This window comes from Marmota flaviventris, chromosome 18 (genome assembly GCF_047511675.1).
Source record: "Marmota flaviventris isolate mMarFla1 chromosome 18, mMarFla1.hap1, whole genome shotgun sequence".
Lineage (NCBI taxonomy): Eukaryota > Metazoa > Chordata > Mammalia > Rodentia > Sciuridae > Marmota > Marmota flaviventris.
The window spans coordinates 1893796-1914084 of record NC_092515.1 but is presented as its reverse complement, the minus strand read 5'-3'; the positions used below and the strand labels follow the sequence as shown (position 1 = coordinate 1914084).

At 54.3% G+C, this 20289-nt stretch overlaps 1 protein-coding gene across 2 annotated transcripts; it reads left to right on the top strand.

Moving 5' to 3' along the window:
* The first annotated feature begins 207 nt into the window (after positions 1-207).
* Epn1 (epsin 1) lies at positions 208-19328 on the top strand. 2 transcript variants are annotated; one of them, XM_027921069.2, is made up of 11 exons: positions 208-306; positions 3216-3538; positions 10686-10935; positions 13677-13801; positions 14145-14219; positions 14733-14816; positions 16062-16365; positions 16893-17003; positions 17132-17215; positions 18328-18585; positions 18726-19328. In XM_027921069.2, exons 2-11 carry the CDS (start codon positions 3311-3313, stop codon positions 18932-18934), a joined length of 1728 nt encoding a protein of 575 aa, XP_027776870.1. In that variant the 5' UTR covers positions 208-306; positions 3216-3310; the 3' UTR covers positions 18935-19328. The 2 variants fall into 2 exon arrangements, with proteins under 2 accessions (XP_027776870.1, XP_027776871.1); XM_027921070.2 differs by lacking the exon at positions 14145-14219.
* Positions 19329-20289: the final 961 nt, after the last annotated feature.

The window sequence follows — 20289 nt, the reverse complement described above, 5'->3', positions numbered from 1 at the left end:
AGCGGGGGCCGCCGGAGCCGGGAGTAGCGCAGAGGGCGGGGCGCGCGATCACTTCCGCTTCCGGTCCGTCGGCTCCTTCGGTTGCTTCCCGTCCGCTCGGCGGCTCCCCTCCCCCGCCCGGCTCTCCGCGCCCCTCCCGGGCGCCGGGGCGGCGGGGCCGTCGGCGTGCGGCTCTCCGTGCGTCCGCGTGTGCGCCGCTGTGAGCCTCCGCCGCCCGCAGCCGGCGCGCGCCCCGCGACACCGAGGCCGAGCGGGGGCAGGGGGCTGACCGCCATGACCCCCCGGAGCCCCGCGTGAGGGGCCAAGGTGAGCGCGGGCCGGGTACCCGGGGCCGCCAGTCCTCTCTCTGCCCGCCCCGTGCCGGGCGCTCGGGCCTCGGCCGCGGCGCGCGGGCTCCGGCCGGGCCTCTGCTCTCTCCGGTTCCTCTGGGTTTCGTCCGCCGTCGTCCGTGGCGGCCTTTGTGCCTCCGCGTCCGGACGGGCTCGTCTGTCCGCTGTCTGTGCCTCTCTCGGTCCGGCTGTCAGCGTCCCCGTCTCCACTGCCCCTCTGCCTGGGTTGCTCTCTCGTCGCCCGAGTCGGTGTTTTTACAGAAGCGTCTGGAGCTGGAGTGCCTGTGTGTGTCTGTCTGTCTGTCAGGCTCCTGTGCTCGTCTTCCCGGGTTCTGTTTTCTCTCCCGAGCCTCCCCCGCTCCCGTCCCCTTCGCCGGTCTCCTTCACGTCCTTCCGGCGCGCTCCTGCTGGGTCTGGGACCTGCGCCTTTCGGGGTGCCAGGGCTCGGTGTGTGAAGAGCGCCCGCTCTGGTCCTGGTGCTCTTGTGATACCCGGCAGGCGACTTCGCTCTCCAGACCTTAGTTTCCTAGTCTTAAATGTGTGTGTGATTGGTACACGCAGGGGTCTGTGCCTCTCCATTGAGGTGGTATTGAAAAGTGCCCAGTGTGTCTGGAACAGTGTGTGATTAGCTGGGAGCTCTGTTTATTTATTTTTTAATTAGAAATTTTTGTCTCAATAAATGTTTTATATTGGTCATTTGAGTTCCCTTGTCGAAGTTTGTCTGATATAGCAGTTGTATTCAGCTTAATTCAGTAGTTCCCTTTGTATCAGTTTGATTTGAAAAACAGCTTCATTCTAAGGGTGCCTATGGATCTTTGACTCGAGAGGTGTGTTTTCTAAGAGTGTTGAAGTAAGTACATGGCATTAAGATAGCCTATCTTGGGATGCCACCCTTTGGAAATGTTCTGTGTTCCTCTGATAATGATTGCAGACGATGTTATTGAGCGACTACTATCTGTGGGGCACAGAGCCAAGCACTTTGTGTACCCATCTTACTTAATCAACAACCATGCCAGGTAGGAATTCTTTCGTTTCAGAATTGAGCATACTAAATCTCAAGGAGGCTTGCTTTGCTGGTTGCTTCAGAATTTGAATCTCAATTTCGTTTGTTTTCCCATTATATCCTGTTTTTTTTTTTTTTTTTTTTGTCTCTTGTTTCTCGGTCCCAAGCCTTTCTTTTGTTTCCGGCCTGTCTTTTCTCCCTATCCTCCTGCCCTGCTCTCCTCTCATATTTTTGCATGATCCTTGTGTCTTTGTCTCAACATGCCTCAGGGCAGCCCCCTCTGCCCAAGTTTCTCCATATTTCTCTCCCAGTATCCTTGTCATTCCTTTTCTCTGTCTGTATTTGTCACATTATCTCTTCATCTTCGTGTCCCTGGCTTATCTTGGGACTCTGGCTGCCTTTTCCACTTAGTTGTGGGCAAGGTTCTCTGCCTGAGTTCAAGGCAGCCACTCTTATTCACCAGTGTGTCCCCTGGGTTTAGGTCATGGTAGGGTTCAGTAAATCTCCATGGTTTGTTGGAGAGGCATAGACTGGTGGTCAGAGCCTCTTCTGGACCCAGGCTCCTTTAGGTGTGAGGTGTGTCCTAGGCAAGGGAGTTAGCCTCTGTTTGTTTCCTCCCATGTGAGGTGGCTGGGTTGCATGGAGATGTAAGGATTAGTTGAGTTAATGGGTGTGAAGCACTTAGAAGGTGGCTGTCATGAGGTGAGAGCTGTGCAAATGCTTGCTGGTACTATTCTCGTGAGCTTGATTTCTGCCTTCTGTCCAGGTCTCATCAGTTGGTCTCAACAGGTTCATTTAATTTAGGTTAATTTAAAAGTGTAAGTTTTAGAGCTCAGGTGGCCTTGGTTGAGCCTGCCTTGCCATTTCTGATAAGACGGTGGCCAAGTTGTTTAACCTCCAGAGCGCAGTGTCTAATGCAGTGTTAGATGAGATAATGTATGCCTTATGCTTAGTGAGGCCTGACACATGGCTGGGGCCCATCAGTGGGGCTCTTATATCCCTTATGTCTCCTTCCTTGAGTTTTCCTTCCAGCCCTTGGGAGGGACGCCTGGTTTCCAGGCATCCCCCACTTCCTGCTGCCTTGGAGTGACTCTGGTCTCCCTACCAACTCCTCAGTCCCTCACCAGCCTCCTCTCCCTTGTGTCCTTGTTCTGCCCTGGATTCTCTGCTTCTTCTATCCAGATCCAGAGATCTTCCCTGCCCTCTTTTCTTCATTTCCTTCCTGCACCATTTATTCTATGATTTTCAGAGTTTGTAGGAAAAGCCATGTCCAAACACATGTATATGGTTTCTGCCCTGTGGGGCTTGTGGGTTGACCTCAGCCTCAGAATCAATTGAATGAACTCAACATCATGAGGGCTACAGAGTCTTCTGGGAGGCCCCTGGGAAACCGTGATCGTGATGTTCAGGTGCACGTGTGGGACTGGGAGTCTGGTGAAGGAGGAGAGCATGAGGGCAGGGTGATAGTCTCGTGACCTGCCTGTCCAGTCTTTACGGAGGTCTTCTGTTCACCAGGTCCTCTCCGTTCTCTGGACTGCCACACAGATCTCCGTTTTAGAGAGGGTAGGAGTTTGAGGCCTGCCCAAGTTAGCCTGGCTAAGAAGGGGCTGAGTTGGGGTGTGGCCCAGGGCAGTATGACTTCTGTGCCTGTGACCTGCTGTATATTCTGCCTCACTGAGCAGGGACCTAAGCAGGAAAGAGCTGGGCACATTTGAGGAACTGAAAGATGGCTTGGGTGACTTTCAGACAGAGGTTAACAAGGGACAGAACCTTGCAGGCCACAGTTAGGGGCGGAGTAGGCAGCCTCAGGGAGAGGCCGGAGAGAGGGGGCTCTGGCTGGCCTGTGTCTGGTTTGTGTTTTTAAAGATCCTTTCCCCCTTCAGATGCAGCAGTCTGCCAGCATCTGCTGCAGCCTCCCTCTGTGAGTTGCCCCATCTCTCCACGCCCCTTGACGCCCCTGACACCACCGCCGGGCACCATGTCGACCTCGTCCCTACGGCGCCAGATGAAGAACATTGTCCACAACTACTCGGAGGCGGAGATCAAGGTCCGTGAGGCCACAAGCAATGATCCCTGGGGCCCGTCTAGCTCTCTCATGTCTGAGATTGCCGACCTCACCTACAATGTCGTGGCCTTCTCGGAGATCATGAGCATGATCTGGAAGCGGCTCAATGACCATGGCAAGAACTGGCGGCACGTTTACAAGGTCAGCACCTGGTCTGTCCCCTGGGGCTGGAAAACTGGGACAGCAGGGTGTGCCCTACAGGGGAGCTTCTGGTTCCCAAGAGGAGTTGAAATGCTGTGCTTGTATGTAAAGTCTCTTGTTTAATGACAGCAACAAATGCAGTTGATCCTTGGTATCCCTATGGCATTGGTTCCGGGTCCCCTGCATTTACCTAATCCAAGGATGCATAAGTCTCTTCTGCAGATGGAGTGGTATTTGCAAATAACCTACCCATATCCTTCTGTGTACTGTTTATCACTTCTAGGTCACTTGTTGATTTCTGACACAATGCTAACGTTATGTGAGTAACTCTGATACTATATTTTTTAGGGAATAATGACAACAGAAAAACTCCGTACACATTTAAACAGTTTTTACCTCCAGATATTTTGGTCCATGGTTGGTTGAATCTGGGAATGTGGAACCTGTGGATCATGAGTAGCAGATCTATAACATTCTAAAGAGTTTTGACCCTTGTGTAAGTCTACTTTTGAATGAGTGAAATATCGGTAAGGTTCGTGTGCTCAGAGATTTAAGGATTTAAGAGGGCCCATAGTTCCCTCATCCAAGGACATTCTCATCTGCGTCCCCATCCAAGCACGGGACCCCTTTACACAGATGACACTGGGCTGTGGGCATGTCAGAGAAGCATGGGGAATCTCAGCTGCCTTTCTTGAGATTTAAGAGGTCAGACCTCTCGGCTATACTCTTTATTGCTGCTGTGCAGCAACTACTAGGGTCTGATGTGCAGACCCCAAGACAGACAACAGGTGAGTGCTTGCCAGGAGTCAGGGTAGGGTGATGAGAGAGGGGCAGCAAAGGGAAGTTTTGGGTGACAGAACAGCTGTGTATCTTGGTTGCAGTGGTGGTTATGTGCTGGGGCACTTGGTCAGAATTGGGACTGTATGTTAGAAAGAGTGGGTTTGACTGGGTGGCGCGTGCCTCTAATCCCAGTGGCTCAGGAGGCTGAGACAGGAGGATTACAAGTTCAAGGCCAGCACCAGCCACTTAGTGAGGCCCTGTCTCAAAAAATGAAAAGGGCTGCGTGGTAAAGCACCCCTGAGTTAAAGCCTCAGTCCCCTGAAAAAAAGAGTAGGTTTAATTGTATGTAAATTAGACCCTGATTTAAGAAAGAAAAAGTGAGAGAGTGTTTCTTTTTACAATTACAGAATATTTTGCTGTACAGATTGGCCTTAATTCCTTAATTCTGTGTTGATTTTTTTTTTTCTTTCAAAGTGGTTTTCAGTGTTTTGCTTTTTCAAGCAAGAATGTCCTTGTATGTTTGCTATTTTCTAGAGCTGGAGTTGCTGGTTGGAGGGCATGTGCACGTGTAATTTTGGTAAATGTGGTCCAGTGTGCTTGCCCTAACCGAGACAGACTCACTGCCTCGGCTTTGGGCTGAAGGGAATTTTGTGTCTGTGGGCAGGACTCAGTCAGTGGGTTTCTGGTTCGACCGCTGCTTTGGGTGCTGAGAGCCTGGCATTCCCTCCTTAGGTCACTCTGTTCCTTGTCTTCTGGCAGAGAGACCAAGGGCATGGACTGAGGCCAGGTGGCTGGGTTACTTCTGTGGGTGGGACCTTAGGCCCATCGCTGAACCTCCCTCGTGGGAGGGTCCAAGGAGTGCTGTTCTTCTAACTTGGGTCATGGCTGGTGAGCATTGCAGGGCCCTGCTGCTGTGTTTTCCCCTGACTGTTTGTGGAGGTCTGCTCTGTGTCTTGGTGGACACAATGAGGTCCAAGGCCCCTCTGTCCTGGCTGACCTTAGGGACTGCTACCAAGGCAGGGATGGTTCCCCTGCTCCAGTGTGAGAAGGCGGAGGCCCAGAGAAGGGGCAGCACTAGGGATTGGATGGGGAATTGAGGCCCACTTACATGACACACCAGGCTGGGTCATGACTTGGGTAGATCATAGATGGAGTCAGTTATTGGTACTTATTGTGATGGACTGTAAATGATGGACTGAGTGGCGTTTCTCCTGCTGAGAACTGGGGCAAGGCCCAGAGGATAGGCAAGGTCTGTGTGGGGGCAGGGAGAAAGGATGGGCTGATGGGGTTGGAAGAGAGGAGTGCATGGTGGGGGGCTGGAGGCCTTGGATAGCAGATCCTTCCTGACCAGTAGCTGGTATATTGCTGCTGGTGGCAAAATGCAGCAGGTGGCTTTTGGGCAGGGTCAGGAAGTCTTGGGAATGTTCCAGGCTGGTGGCTGTGGGCTGCACACAGGGCAGGGAAGTGGCAGGAGAGATGGGCGGGTAGGCCTGGGTGCTTCTTGAGGGTGGTGGGGAGTCCACACAAGGCTGTGTCTTGAATCCTGTTGGGTTGGCCTTTTGCTGGATGGTGCTAAGGACCTGCTCTGGCCCCCCAACAGCTGCGGGACAGAGGTGGTCAACTCTAACTAAGTTAGAGGGGCTTGTGGGGATGGTGGAGGACTCTGAAGCTGTTGTGATAGGGGAAGACTTCTGAAGAGGCCGCCAGGCCAGTCACAGGTCCTTCCTGACTTTTCTAACCTGTTTTTTTTTTAATTTTTTAAAAAAATTATGGATTATATTTATTTATTTATTTTTAGAGAGAGAGAGAGAGAATTTTTTAATATTTATTTTTTAGTTTTCGGCGGACACAACATCTTTGTTTGTATGTGGTGCTGAGGATCGAACCCGGGCCGCACGCATGCCAGGCGAGCCGCGCTACTGCTTGAGCCACAACCCCAGCCCGTGGATTTTTTTTTTTTTAGTTGTTGATGGACCCTTATTTATTTTTATTAATTTATATGTGGTGCTGAGAATTGAACCCAGTATAGGGGTCCCCCCACAAATGGTAGGGAAAGGAAAAGAAGCCCATGTTGGTAGGGGACCCAGATGTAGCCACAGGCTCAGAGTCCCAAGCCCTGGCCTCAGGCACTGCTATTCCCACCCCTCATCCTTCCTGCAGGGCTGGACACTGAAGGTGCTTTTTTTTTTTTTTTAAAGTATCATTTCTTTTCCTTTTTTTATTGTCAATGGACCTTTATTTTTACTTATTTATATGCGGTGCGAAAATTGAACCCAGGGCCTCACACATGACCTCACACATGCTAGGCAAGTGCTCTACCACTGAGCCACATCCTCATCCCTAAATGTATTTTTCAGTTGTAGTTGGACACAATACCTTTATTTTATTTATTTTTATGTGGTGCTGAGGATCAAACCCAGGGTCTTGCACGTGCTAAGTGAGCACTCTACCACTGAGCCACAGCCCCAGCCCCTTAAAAAATTTTTAAAAGATGGACTTAATGAGATCTACTTTGTAAATAGTAAAACCTTTTTAGATACCACTCTCGGGATTCTGATAGATGGGTGTATTTTAAATTACCATCAAAGTCAAGACACAACATTTTTGTCACCCTGGGAAGGTCCCCCATGACTTTTTAAAAAAAAAATATATATATATATATATTTTTTTATATTTATTTTCTAGTTTTCGGCGGACACAACATCTTCGTTTGTATGTGGTGCTGAGGATTGAACCCGGGTTGCACGCATGCCAGGCGAGCGTGCTACCGCTTGAGCCACATCCCTAGCCCTTTAAAAATATTTTTAAAAAATTTTTTTAGTTGTAGTTGGACACCATACCTTTATCTTATTAATTTATTTATTTTTATGTGGTGCCGAGAATCGAACCCAGCAGCTGGCACATTCTAGGCAAGCCCTCTGCTGCTGAGGCCCCCCCGCCCCCCATGACTTTTTTTGTATACTGGGAATTGAACCCAGGAGCACTTGACTACTGAGCCACATCCCTAGCTCTTTTAAAAAATATTTTATTTAGAGACAGGGTCTTGCTGAGTTGCTTAGGGCTTTGTTAAGTTGCTGTGGCTGCCTTTGAACTCGTGATCCTCCTGTCTCAGCCCCCTGAGCTGCTGGGATTACAAGTGTGTGCCACCACACCTGGCCCCTGGTGACATTTGGCTTTCCTTCTCCATGCCCTGACCTGGCCCAAATGCCCCTGCTCTGCTCTCCAATTCTGCAGCTGCTTCTGATTCTGTTTTCCCTGTGACAGAGCCTGTGGATGTTAGTCTTTGAGTGCTCAGGAGTCCCCAGAGAATTAATGGCATCTGTGATACCCTGCTGCGTCTGGAGCCAGTTCTATCCCCATGCTGACCTGCACGTGGCCGTGCAAGTCATTATGAATTGCTCTTCTAGCTGCTGCCACACATGTGGAGATCTAAGTGTACACTTGGCCAGGGTTCAGCAGGGGCCACTGTCTGCATCTGACTGGCACCTCCTTTGGGCTTCACAGTTCCCTCCTGGAAGTGTGTGTGATAAAGATGGAATCCCAGAGACCCAGTGTCCCTGAGCTGCCAGGAGCCTGGGGCACACCCTCTGCCCTCAGGGCCCCTTTGCTGACTCCTGCCCGCTTGGGGAGGACCTCTCATTCCCACCTCTGTCGCCTTGGATGGGTGGGAAAACTGAGGCTCAGAGTTTGGGGAGTGGTCTGGGACGTGGGCTCATCTCTCCAAAGCCAGAATGCTCCTGCCTGGCCTCATTTCGTGGGGTCTAACTGCCCCTGCAGAAAAAGAACACTCCGAGTGGCCCCAGGGATGAATCTTGAATGAGTAGGTTCAGTGTTTATCCTCCACTTTTAGGCATGGTCCTCTGTCAAACACAGGTTCTCAGCACAGCCTCCAAATTACCCAGTGAAGGAGGTTCTTCCCTCCTTTTCAATGATTTTTCAGATCAGTAAACTAAGGCAGAAGTAGCTCAGGGGTGAGCAAGCTGTAGGCCTTAGGCCAAATTCCATGCATTGCCCTTTACAGAAAGTAGGTGCTGACCCCTTGTTCATTGTGATGTAGGACATCTTTGATAAAGCTGTTTCAAAGTTTAGCAGGGAGTGTTGGGTTGTTCAGTTGCCTGCTTTTACATTAAAGTTTTAAGATTTTCTGAGTTGTGGCATACCAAACAGATCATGAGTGTGTAGTGTGATTTGCTTTTGCCTACCTGCACACCTGTGTGTCCTGTCAAGAGGGAGGCAGAGGGTGTGTCCAGCTGCTGGTAGCCTCCCTCATAACATCTCTGCCCCAGAGGCACCGTGGCTTCCTGCCAAGACTGATCTAGAACACTAGAAGGCTGCTTGAGGTCCACCTTTGCTTACTATCGGGTCTAGGGGCTTGGCCCATATTGTTGCATGTAGCAGTTCATTTTTCTTTTATTTTTGTGTATATGGTTACCCCACTGTGTGAACTTAACTTCAATTGATGTACGCATTTCACTGTGGCTGGGTTTTGGGGCTAGATCCTGGGTTCACAATCTAACTGCAACTCCGAAGTCCAGAGAGCTCTGAAAGTGAAAGTTTGTTATAATCCATTGGTGCAAAGTCTGATGCTGACCAAGGTGGGGCCTTTAATAGAGTGTGTGTTGGTCTCACTTTGTGAGTTGGCGTGACTCTCCTCTGAGAGTTCTCTTAGGGTGGCATGTGCACAGTCTTCCTGTTGTAAATCAGGGAGATTCTGGATTCCAAAGTGCTGGGCCCCAGGAGTTCTGGACCTAGCTTGCCCCTCTGCCTCTCAGGATAGGGAGTGATGCTGGATAGAAATCACTGTGCTTTTTCCTTTCCCTGCTACATGCAAACACTTCCAGGGCCAGTTAAAGATTAGTCTCCAGTCTCATCCATAAGTGCTCCTAACACGTGTTTAGAGAGCCTGGCCAAACCTAGGCTCTCTCCCCCAGAAGGCTGGGCAGATGCTAATGGCCCACAGCAGCAGTTTCTGGCAAATTCACAGTTTAGACAGAGTTTGGCTGCAGCAGCTGCCTCCTTTTTTTTTTTCCCCCCAATTTTTTTTGGTTTGTTTTATATGGACACAATGTCTTTGTTTATTTGTATGTGGTGCTGAGGTTCGAACCCAGTGCCTCACACATGCTAGGCAAGTACCACTGAGCTACAACTGAAGCCCTATCCCTCCGTTTCCCCCCCACTTTGCTGTGTACCTGGGAGCCTGGATGGGTTTTGGGGGCTCCACGAAGCCCCTGAAAATCACCTGTAAAATTGGGATGTGCCTTTTTCTGAGGACGGTCGCCAGTATTAAAGGGACCTGGAACCTTGCTCTGTAGATGGGGTCTTGGGTCCAGGCCTTGCCCAAGGATGTGTTTTATCCCCCATTCAGTTTTAGTTTATTGAACGATAACTTATTCATATGTTACAAAATATAGAAGGCCCAAAGGGTGCAGGTTCAACAGCAGTGTTTCTCCGCCCTGACCTCTTCATCCTGGTGTTCTTTCTTTCTATTTAAAATTTTTTTTTTTTTTTTTAGTTATAGATGGACACAGTTTCTTTATTTTGTTTTTATTTATTTTATGTGGTGCTGAGGATTGAACCCAGGGCCCCAAATGTGCAAGGCCAAGGCCCTACCACTGAGCTCCAGCCCCAGCTGCCATCCTGGTGTTCTGTCTGAGAGCGTGGGCTCCTTCCTGGAGGACTTCACCTGGTCACCCCAGACTCCTGTCAGTGTGCAGAGCGTGGGCTCTCAAGAGTGAGGGCACATTCAGACTTACAGACCGAGGCGCAGGCTGTCCAAGGCACCTCTAGAGTGCCTTGACAGGTGCACTTTTGTTTGGCCCTGTTCCTCGTATTCTGATTTGAAGGATGTGGAGAAAGCTTGGTGGCAGCAGATGACCCCAGGCCACCCAGTGGCTGCGGCCGCCCTATCCTCTTTGCTGTTTTCATTCAGGTAGATAGAGCTGCATCTCCAGGTCACCCCTTTGCAGCAAACAGTTGGCGGCATCTGGTGCACTCGGTGTTGGGCAGCCACCCCTTTCTGGTGACCGAACTTCTCATCATGCTGAAAGGACCCCCACCCCACTGAAGGTGCCCTCCCTACTCAGCCTCCCCAGCCCTTGGCAGGCTGCAGGCAGTTTCGGTGACCACTCTGGACCGCTGCGCGTGGCTACTTTCTGAACACGCTCTGTCTCGCCTCCTTCTGCGCATGTGTCGTCACTTCACCCTTCCTACCACCTCATGCTCCTACTGTGCGGATGGACATGTCTACCACTGAGATGACATGGGCCGTGGGACTTGCACCCAGGAGGCTGCATGAGTGTCTGGGTACTTCTCTGCAGGCTCTGCTGGGATACCCAACCTGAGTGACTGGTGTGTCCCTGCCCTGTAGGCCATGACACTGATGGAGTACCTCATCAAGACTGGCTCAGAGCGTGTGTCCCAGCAGTGCAAGGAGAACATGTATGCTGTGCAAACACTGAAGGACTTCCAGTATGTGGATCGTGATGGCAAGGACCAGGGTGTGAATGTGCGTGAGAAGGCCAAGCAGCTGGTGGCCCTCCTGCGTGACGAGGACCGGCTGCGGGAAGAACGTGCCCACGCACTCAAGACCAAGGAGAAGCTTGCACAGACCGCCACGGGTGAGGTCCCTTCCCTTTCCCTTGAAGCCCCTGACAGCCTCGGATCGGGTCTTCTCCTGTGAGTTCCTGCCTTCCAGCCATCAGGGGCCCGGCTTTCCTCACCCGGACCCTGGTCTGGTGGGCCTGTGTCCTTTCCTTCCCCTCAGGCCTCTCCTTGCCTGTTGCCATGGAACCCTAGAATTGAAATTTGTTCAGTTTTCCCACAGTATTCTCCCAGTGCCTCTTTAAGGGCTAGGTACGTTAGGTCCTGAGGGCAGCCAGCAGTGTCCCTGGAGCAGGTGCAGACAGGTGTGCCCACAGGTCTCTCTGGGGAGTGGTTGGTGCCAGGTAAGAGGGCCTCCAGATATGGGGCTAGGAGGTCATGCAGACTCATACTTAAGGGTGCTGCTGTCCTGTGCAGAAATGAGGTGGGGCAAAGGCTCTGGAGTGGGCGGAGAGAACCAGAGATGGAGGGCCAGTGCTGTGGAGGAGGGGATCAGCCAGGGTCACCACAGGCCTTTGTGTCTGCTTCATGGGACTTTAGGATGATCTTCATAAGTGATACACTCAGCTTGATTGGTAGTGACCAACATTTTAAAAAAGGTAGAAGTACAATAAAGAGGAAATTGGAGCTCATCCCCTATTCTAAGGTCATGATCTTCCCTGAAGCATGGACAGGCGTGTGGGCCCTGGATTGTGCAGGGTAATGCATTCTTTCTGGATGGGGGGATGCTCACAGCTATGAGAGGAGTTGGCCGCACAGGGGAGGGAGGGCCAGTAGGGTGTGCAGGAGACTGGCTGTTCCGGGGTAGTGCGCGTATGCCTGGGTTAGGAAAGCCCCGTTGGTAGTGGGGTTGTTCCTGGATGGGGAAGATGGAGTGTTGCCTGGAAATGAGATTGGCTGGACCTGTTGGAGCAGAGGGAGCAGGAGGGAGCCTGTGAGCCAGGGGGTTCCAGCTGCGGGTGTTTCTGTCTGGTTGTGTCATGTTTGAGTTCTCTGTTAGCTCCCACTTGGAGAGGTGAGGGCAGAGCAGCATGTATACAGACCTGCCCAGGGCTCCAGCCTTGGCCATGAACCTGTAGCTGGAGTTTAAAGCAGGGAGGAAAGGAAGTCAGGGAGACTCAGGAGTGGCCAGTGTGGCTGGTGGGGAAGGGCTGGGCTGGGCAGGGCATTGGCTAAAGACTGGGGGCCTTAACCATCTCATGGCATGTACTTTACTCAGTCCACATAAGTGAGCATGCCTGGCCCTGTCCCCAAAACCTCCACCATGGACCTTGAAATTTGAGTTTCTTATTTTTTTTTTCCCCCTCCATTTTTAATTAGTTTATTATCATTGTACATATTGGTGGGATTATATCTTTGTACATACACACAATATGACACTATAATTTGGTCAGTTTTACTTCCCAGCATTTCCTGTAATTTTCATATGTCTTAATGTATTTTTTTAAATATATATTTTTAGTTGTTGATAGACCTTTATTTTATCTATCTGTAAATGGTGCTAAGAATCAAACCCAGTGCCTCACACATGGCAGGCAAGTGCTCTACCGCTGACCCCCAGCCCCAGCCCCTGTCTTAATGTATTCTTTATCATTTGTTTTTTCTGCTGGTTGAAAGTGAGAAGCCCAGCTTTGGCCAAAGGCCACAGTTTGCTGGTCCTGCCCTGGAGCAAGCTGTGGGAGGCAGCTCAGGAGCACCCTAGGGTGAGAGTAGAAGCAGGCAGGGCTGGCAGCCACAGGGCGCCTGTGGAGGGTGGCTAATGAGGGTGAACCCCCCATGCTGTGGTTGACAGAATGAGGTGGACCTGAAGCTCCCCACCCACCTTGGCTGGGGCCAAGGTTTGGCAGTGGGATGGGGACTCCTGGCGGCCCATTGTAGTACTGCGCTGATCTGGTTCCGGGCTGCCCTGATAGAGTGCGGTGGACCCTCCGACAACTTGCAGGAGAGCCTGGATGCAGGGTGGGTGGGACCAGGAGCACAGGACCCAGCACCTAGAGCTGAAGGAGACAACTTGCTAGGGTGGGGAGAAGAGGGGAGTGCAGGGTCTGCTCTGGGGGCTGCCGAGGCCGTGCCCATAGGGGAGTTTAGCAGACTTGGCGCTGGGGAGGGAGGGGTGGTGAGGAGATGCTGACTGCAGAGGCTCTGTCAGCCCTCCTGGGGGCCTACCACTGTCTTCTCCAACTTCTGCCAGCCCCGGAGACAGCTTCATGTGTCCCCAGCTGTCCCTTCTTGTTCTACTCCCGGAACCAAGAGCTCCTTGTCTACTTACTCTCTTCTTACTGAGCCTTGGGTCCCACAGCCTGAACTGACACTGTCCTTCCCTGTGAATTCCAGCTGTTCCTGCCAGAGCCACAGTCTTCCATGAGCCCCTGGAAACTGAGGCTCTGGGCCTCCATCCCTGGTTGCCAGGGTTGGTGGGGGGCTAAGAGGGGACAGGGAAGAAGAACCTCTTGCCCAGCTCTGGGGCAGACCTCAAGGCAAACAGGCCTGGGCTCAGGTGTCCTTAGCACCCTCGTCCCTCCCTCTCCTCCTCAGCAATTTGCTCCTGTCCTCCCTTTGTTCCTCCTGTGGGTGGGTCTGCCTTCACCTCTCTCTGCAACCCTAGCTCCTCAACCCCTGCCCCAGGCTTGGCCTGCAGAGGCCTTGGTGGTGGATATCTGGCAGCAGAAGCACCCGCCTTCCCTCCCTGGGGTTGCCATCTCTTACTCCCAGGTCCCTGGTTCCTGGTCCATCTGTCTTGTGTTCTTCCTGCCCCCAGCCTCCTCAGCAGCAGTGGGCTCCGGGCCCCCGCCTGAGGCAGAGCAGGCCTGGCCGCAGAGCAGTGGGGAGGAGGAGCTGCAGCTCCAGCTGGCCCTGGCCATGAGCAAGGAGGAGGCTGACCAGGTACTGGGTGGTGCTGTGGGCCGTGGGCCGATCTCATCCTGCCATCCTGTCTCCATGCCTCACTCTCCACTGCTCCCCTCACTCCTGCCAGCCCTCCTCCCTGGCCCTTGCTCAGTCTCTGCTTGCCCTGGTCCTCTGTTTCTGTCCTTCCTTCCTTTCTGGGAGCTGTCCTGGATCTCCGCCATCTGGTGCTCTGCATCTCCCTCTGCCCATCCCTCACTGGCTTGGGGGGTCTTGTGCCCCTCTCTGACCCTCTCCAGTCTTCTGTCCTCCTCCTTGACCTTCCCTTCTGCCTCTGCCTCTGGCTTCCCCACCTCTGCCCCTCACACTCTCTCTCCCCCAGCCCCCGTCCTGCGGCCCCGAGGATGACGTCCAGCTCCAGCTGGCCCTTAGTTTGAGCCGAGAGGAACACGATAAGGTCAGAGTGGCCTCCCTGCCCTGCCCAGGGGTCCCCTCACACCCTACTCAGGTGCTTGGGTCCCACCCCTCACCCCTTCCTGGAGTGCCCCCAGCCCACAGGCTTGGTCCACACTGAGCTCTCAGTGTCTTTGGCTGCAGGACCTCGGGTAGCATAGGGTCTGGTAGAGATGCCCTGGAAGTGAGGCAGACCTGCTAGGGTTGTCCTGGCGTGGCAGACCCCCAGTGCAGGCAGCACCACCAAGTCACATGCCCTGGCAGAAGGCCAGGGCAGTGGGGTGGCCCCTGCCCCCCTGGGGCACCTCACACTCTTCACATCTTGGACCACACATGCTTCCCTGCCACCCACCCGCCTTTGGCCCAGGTGTCCCACACCATTTCATTCATTGTCCACATCCCATTTTAATTTTCCAAAAGGAGAAAGGGTGGTGGGGCCTTCCAGGCCGCGGTAAGCCATGTCTGCCCAGTGCTTGTGCTCTGACTCCTGCTCTGGCTGGTGCTTCTGTCCCCACAGGAAGAGCGAATCCGTCGTGGGGACGACCTAAGGCTGCAGATGGCAATAGAGGAGAGCAAGAGAGAGACTGGAGGCAAGGAGGAAGTGAGTGGGGTGCTCTTCCCCTGGGACGTCCGGCTTCTCCTGTGGTTGGAGGTGATTTCTGGGCATGGTGTACTGAAGAGAGAAGGCCCAGAATGTTACAAGAGCCTGCGCGGCTGTGGGTGGGGTGTAGGGCATGGGTTGAATGTCCTGCCTGGGGTGTCCTCTCTGGGGAAACGCATGGTAAGGCGGAGCTGTGCAGCTGTGTCCAGACCTTCCCAGAAGCTCCTCTTCCATCTATCAGGGTTCTGGGTGGATGGGGCTCATTTGGGTGTTGGGGCTGAGTCCCTCAGGGCTGGCTGCAGGGTCAACACTGACCTTCTCGTCCAGTCTCCACTGGTGACCTCTCTTCACTCACTGGTCTGCCCTGAGCATCTCCATGACTCTCTGGACCCCACTGCCACCCTTCGGGCAAGGGAATCTTGAGGCCAGTCCTGACTTGAAATGTGAGGACATGCAGAGCAATAGCTGTGGCCATGGGTAGTCAGCTAGCGGGGCCAATTTGATGGACAAAAATGCCTGCTCAGGCCGGCCTCAGCCTACAGGGTCTTCATCTGGCTGCGCCAGCTGCCCCAGCTGCCCCCTCTGTTCCTTCCACTCTTGATTGACCAGGAAGAAGGACGTGGCTCTTTTGTCTCTCTGAGGCTGTTTGCCTCGTGGGTGCTGCCTGCGGCATGTGTATGAATGTGGGGCACCTCCACTTGCAGAGAGATGGGGCCCCAGTTGCCACCCCCACACACCTGGACACTGCTCAAGTGTTCTCACACGTGTAGCGCCTGGAGGCCCAGTGTACCACGGTCGCTGCAGGACAACAGGGCTTGGGGAGGGTGTCCAGGGTGAGGCACGAGGAGGGTAGGCAAAGTCTGCTGAGATCAGATGTGGCGCAGTATGTGGGGCAGCCTGAGCTGCTGCAGGTTGAGGGGCTGATCAGAGGTTGTGAATGGCCACCTGCTGCCATGCAGGTAGTGGAGGGGCCCAGAGTGGGGGGACTAGGCCCAGGCCCTTTGGTGACTGGGCTGTGGGTAGGTGGAGGTGGATGGAGATGGGCAGGACCAGTGGTGTGAGGCACTGCAGGGCATCTGAGATGGCCCTTCTTTCGTCTTTTCTCTGCACCCTTAGGGTCCCACACTCCTTCCCTCCAGGTCCTCACCGTCTTTTCCTCCGGCTCCCCACCCTTTTCCCTCCTTCCCTACCCTCTGCCCTCGGTCCCTCCTGCACCTGTGTGCTCTTCTCTTTTCTCTCTTGCAGTCATCTCTCATGGATCTTGCTGATGTCTTCACGGCCCCGGCCCCTCCACCGGCTTCAGACCCATGGGGGGGCCCAGCACCCATGGCTGGCCCCATCCCCACGGCCGCCCCTGCCTCAGACCCCTGGGGGGGACCTGTTGTCCCTCCAGCTGCTGATCCTTGGGGTGGTCCAGCCCCCACACCAGCCTCTGGGGATCCCTGGAGGCCTGCTGCCCCTGCAGGACCCTCTGTTGACCCTTGGGGTGGGACCCCAGCCCCTGCAGCTGGAGAGGGCCCCATGCCTGACCCATGGGGAAGCTCTGATGGTGAGTGCCACAGGCCACTCCACTACAGCCCCTCAGCCCTGTGTACAACCCTTAGCCAACCATGCCTTTAGGAGGGGGAACAAATGCAGTCAGGGGGTTCCAGGCAGTGGAGGGTGCCCTGGACACTGTGGGTGTCAGATGAGATGGCCCAGAGGAGGACAAGTGAGATTGAGTCTTGGAGGACTTGGGAGGGCCTCTGGGGAGGAGGCAGCTGTACAGGGACTGCGCAGGAGAGTCTGAGTGTGTTTTGGGTACCTGGAGAGGGTGGCGGGTGAAGCTGGATTGGGTTAGGGTGTGGAGGGGCTGGATGCCTGTCTGGACAAAGACTGGAGGCTTGGAGGAGTGGCAGGTCTGGTGAGGCTAGGCCCAGGCTCTGCACCCCGATGGGTGTACAGGTGTATATGCCTGGAGGAGGCATGGACGTGGGCTAGGGTCATTGCTTCAGTGGCTACGGGCTCAGAGGAAGCAACCCCCAGCCACACAAACAGGGAGGCCACCCTCCCCCCCGCTGTTCCTTCCTCACCTAGGTGGGGCTCCGGTCAGTGGACACCCAGCTTCTGATCCCTGGGCTCCTGCACCTGCGTTCTCTGACCCCTGGGGGGGGTCACCTGCCAAACCCAGCACCAATGGCACTGCAGGTATTGGGCAGCTGGGCTGTATGTGCATGTTGGTGTAATACGTTCACCTCCTGGGTCCTGAGGGTGCGGGGCGCAGAGGCAGGGCCTCCAGGTGCTTGCTGAGTGGAACACCCTGACCCCCATAACAGCTGGAGGCTTCGACCCAGAACCTGATGAATTCTCAGACTTCGACCGACTCCGCACAGTCCTTCCAGCCTCTGGAAGTAGCACGGGTGAGCTGCCTGCCCCCCTTGTTCCCCAGAAGCTCCCCACGCCGTCTCTGCCTGTCCCATTTTCCTCGTCCAGGCAGGACAGGATGTCTTTAAGACAGAAGAGTTGGTGAGATAGAATGAGCCAGACCCTGTTCACAGAGGACACTGTGGCTGTGTTGGGAGTCATGTCAGAGGGGAAAAGTTGCCAAAGCAGTACAAAGAGTTCCCTTTGGTGATCGCCTACCCGGTCGCCCACCTCTGGTCCCTCTCTGCCCGAGGCATCCGTCTGGAGCAGGCCAGTGCAGGGCTCTTTACCAGAGTGTGTCCCCAGCCATTGTCCACTTTTAAAAAATTCTTGAATTAAGCAAACTCCTGCTGAAGTGCCAGCCCTGGTGTAGAAGCGTTTCCACTGAAGAGGTCTGGAGGGAAAGAGTGACCCCAGCTCCCCTCCTCCCTTATGGTGGCGCTGACCTAGACAGCCCGCTGGTCTGCAGCTGGCATTCTTCTCAGCCTTTCCTCCCCTTACAAATTTGTGTAGTTTTTAACATTAGAATTTTTAGATTTTTTTTTTTTTTTTTAAGTGACCTCAGGCCAATAGAGGTCATCAGCTTATGGCGACAGCCATGGCTCCTCCACTGTGAGATCCCCATGGGGGGCCCGCGTGCTAGGTGGGCTTCTTCTTTTTTTTTTTTTTTTGGAGAATTTTAATATTTATTTTTTAGTTTTCCGCGGACACAACATCTTTGTTGGTATGTGGTGCTGAGGATCGAACCTGGGCCTCACGCACGCCAGGCGAGCGCACTACCGCTTGAGCCACATCCCCAGCCCCTAGGTGGGCTTCTTGTGAGGAGCCTGTGTTGAGCCTGAAGGTGCTCTGTGAGCACCATCCTGCTTTCAGCACCTGGCCCTTCTTAGATGGCTGCTTCCTGAGAGTCACTGCCCTGGTTGTCAGGGACACCACATTCCCTCTGTGCTTGCTCCCTGGAATTAGGCCCCTGTAGCTTTGACTTTGGGCTCTGGAGTTTGAGCTGCCCGCCTTGGACAGATCATGATCCCTCTGGGCCTCACGTCCTCAAGGAAGTCCCAGCCTGCCTGGCTCCTTTCAGAGCTGTGTGACCCTGCTTATCTCCTAGGGGAGCTGGAGCTGCTTGCAGGAGAGGTGCCCGCCCGCAGCCCTGGGGCATTTGACATGAGTGGGGTTGGGGGGTCTCTGGCTGAAGCTGTGGGAAGTTCCCCACCTGCCACTGCCCCAACCCCCACACCTCCCACACGGAAGACGCCAGAATCCTTCCTGGGGCCCAATGCAGCCCTCGTCGATCTGGACTCCTTGGTGAGCCGACCCGGCCCCACTCCTCCAGGAGCCAAGGCTTCCAATCCCTTCTTGCCAAGTGGTGAGTGTGGCACCCCCTGCAGGCCAGCCAGAGCCAGTGCCTCATGGGCTAGGGATGCTTCCCTCCACCCCCCAACTGTGTGCAGACACTGGCGGAGCCAGCACCTGCTGACTGCACCCTGTCTCCTTTTCTCTCTACAGGAGCCCCAGCCACCGGCCCCTCTGTCACCAATCCCTTCCAGCCAGCGCCCCCTGCAACGCTCACCCTGAACCAGCTCCGTCTCAGCCCTGTGCCCCCAGCCCCTGGAGCTCCACCTACCTACATCTCTCCCCTTGGTGGGGGCCCTGGTCTGCCCCCAATGATGCCCCCAGGTCCCCCAGCACCCAACACTAACCCCTTCCTCCTATAATCCAGGGCAGGAGGGGGACCTGGCCTGGCCGACTTCCCCCCACTCCTGTTCCCTGGGAGACAGTGTTGTGAGTGCATGTGAAATGGGGGCACTCCCACCCCAGCGCCCTTCCCCCTTCTGGGGCCCACTCACACTACGCCCTCTTCCCACATCCCCAACCCATTTCCCCCAGAGAAACTGGACATGGGGGATGGGGAGGGGAGCCAGCCAGAGGAGGACCCCTTTCTGTGGCATTAGAAGAGGGAGGGACAGCTGGGGTCCCCCCACCATTCCCCCTCCCTCCAAATTCCTGACCCCCGTCAGTGTTTGAGCCTCCTCATTCCCCCCTTTGCACCCCGTGGTGAACCCTTGGTGATGATTTGGGCAACTTGGGGAATAAATGGCAATTCTCACGGGTGTGGCTCCTACATTTCCATTCACAGTTCCTGTGTCCCTCAGAAGCTTCTCTCCTTGGGGGATCCAGAGCTTGGAATGTCTTCCCTCTTAGGGGCAGCTGGAAACTTGTCCCTCTCTCAGAAGCATTGATTTATCTGAGCTAGTTCCTGGGGCAGGCTGGCTGAGAGCCGAGAGTCTGCCAGACACACTCAGGGTTCGGGGGACTGTGCTCTGGGGAGCTGGTGTCCTTGGGCTTGAGGCATGAGGCCTGCTCCAGTCAGTGGCACTGTGTTGAGGTCAGCATTGTTGAGGGAAAGCTTGGTGGTGGTGAGACCAAGAATCGCTCTGGTGGCATGTGCCTTGCGTCTGTGCCTTTGTTGCTGCCTGTGCCTGCTGCAAGCATTGCTGACCCACCCCAGTACCCCTTGGCACCTCTGGAGTCAGCCTCTGCTGGCTGAGTCAGGTGAACCATCAGGTGCCACCTGTTGGCCATTTTTGTGTGTTCTTGTGTGCTGGACCCTGTCTGGTGAGGACTGGCCCAGCAAGGTGGGTGCCACCGTCACCTGTACATACAGATGAACATTGGCCATCTGTAGCCCAGGTCCTCAGTGATGGGGGCCCATGTCCTCCACGAGTTCCCTTCTGTGTGGGATCTCCTCTTACTCTGTAAAGTCAGGTCCTGACTACTAGGTTCTTTCTTGGTGACTACAACTCCATCAGGTGAAGTCTGGATGGAAGCCAGGCACAGGGACGTTAGTAACACTTCATTCTTGCCTCTTCTGTTGGAGAGGCTCAGGTTGAGGGGACAGATGACTGTCATGGGTGCTTGCTACAGCATCCATGCCAGCCAGGGTCTCCACGAGGGCCACTCATAGGGGTCATGATGCAGCTCTAGGATGGCTTGTGACACCCCTGCTCCCTGATGTCTCCCTTATGTGGATGTTGCTGAAAGCGTGTGTGACCTTGGAGCCTTGGAGTGG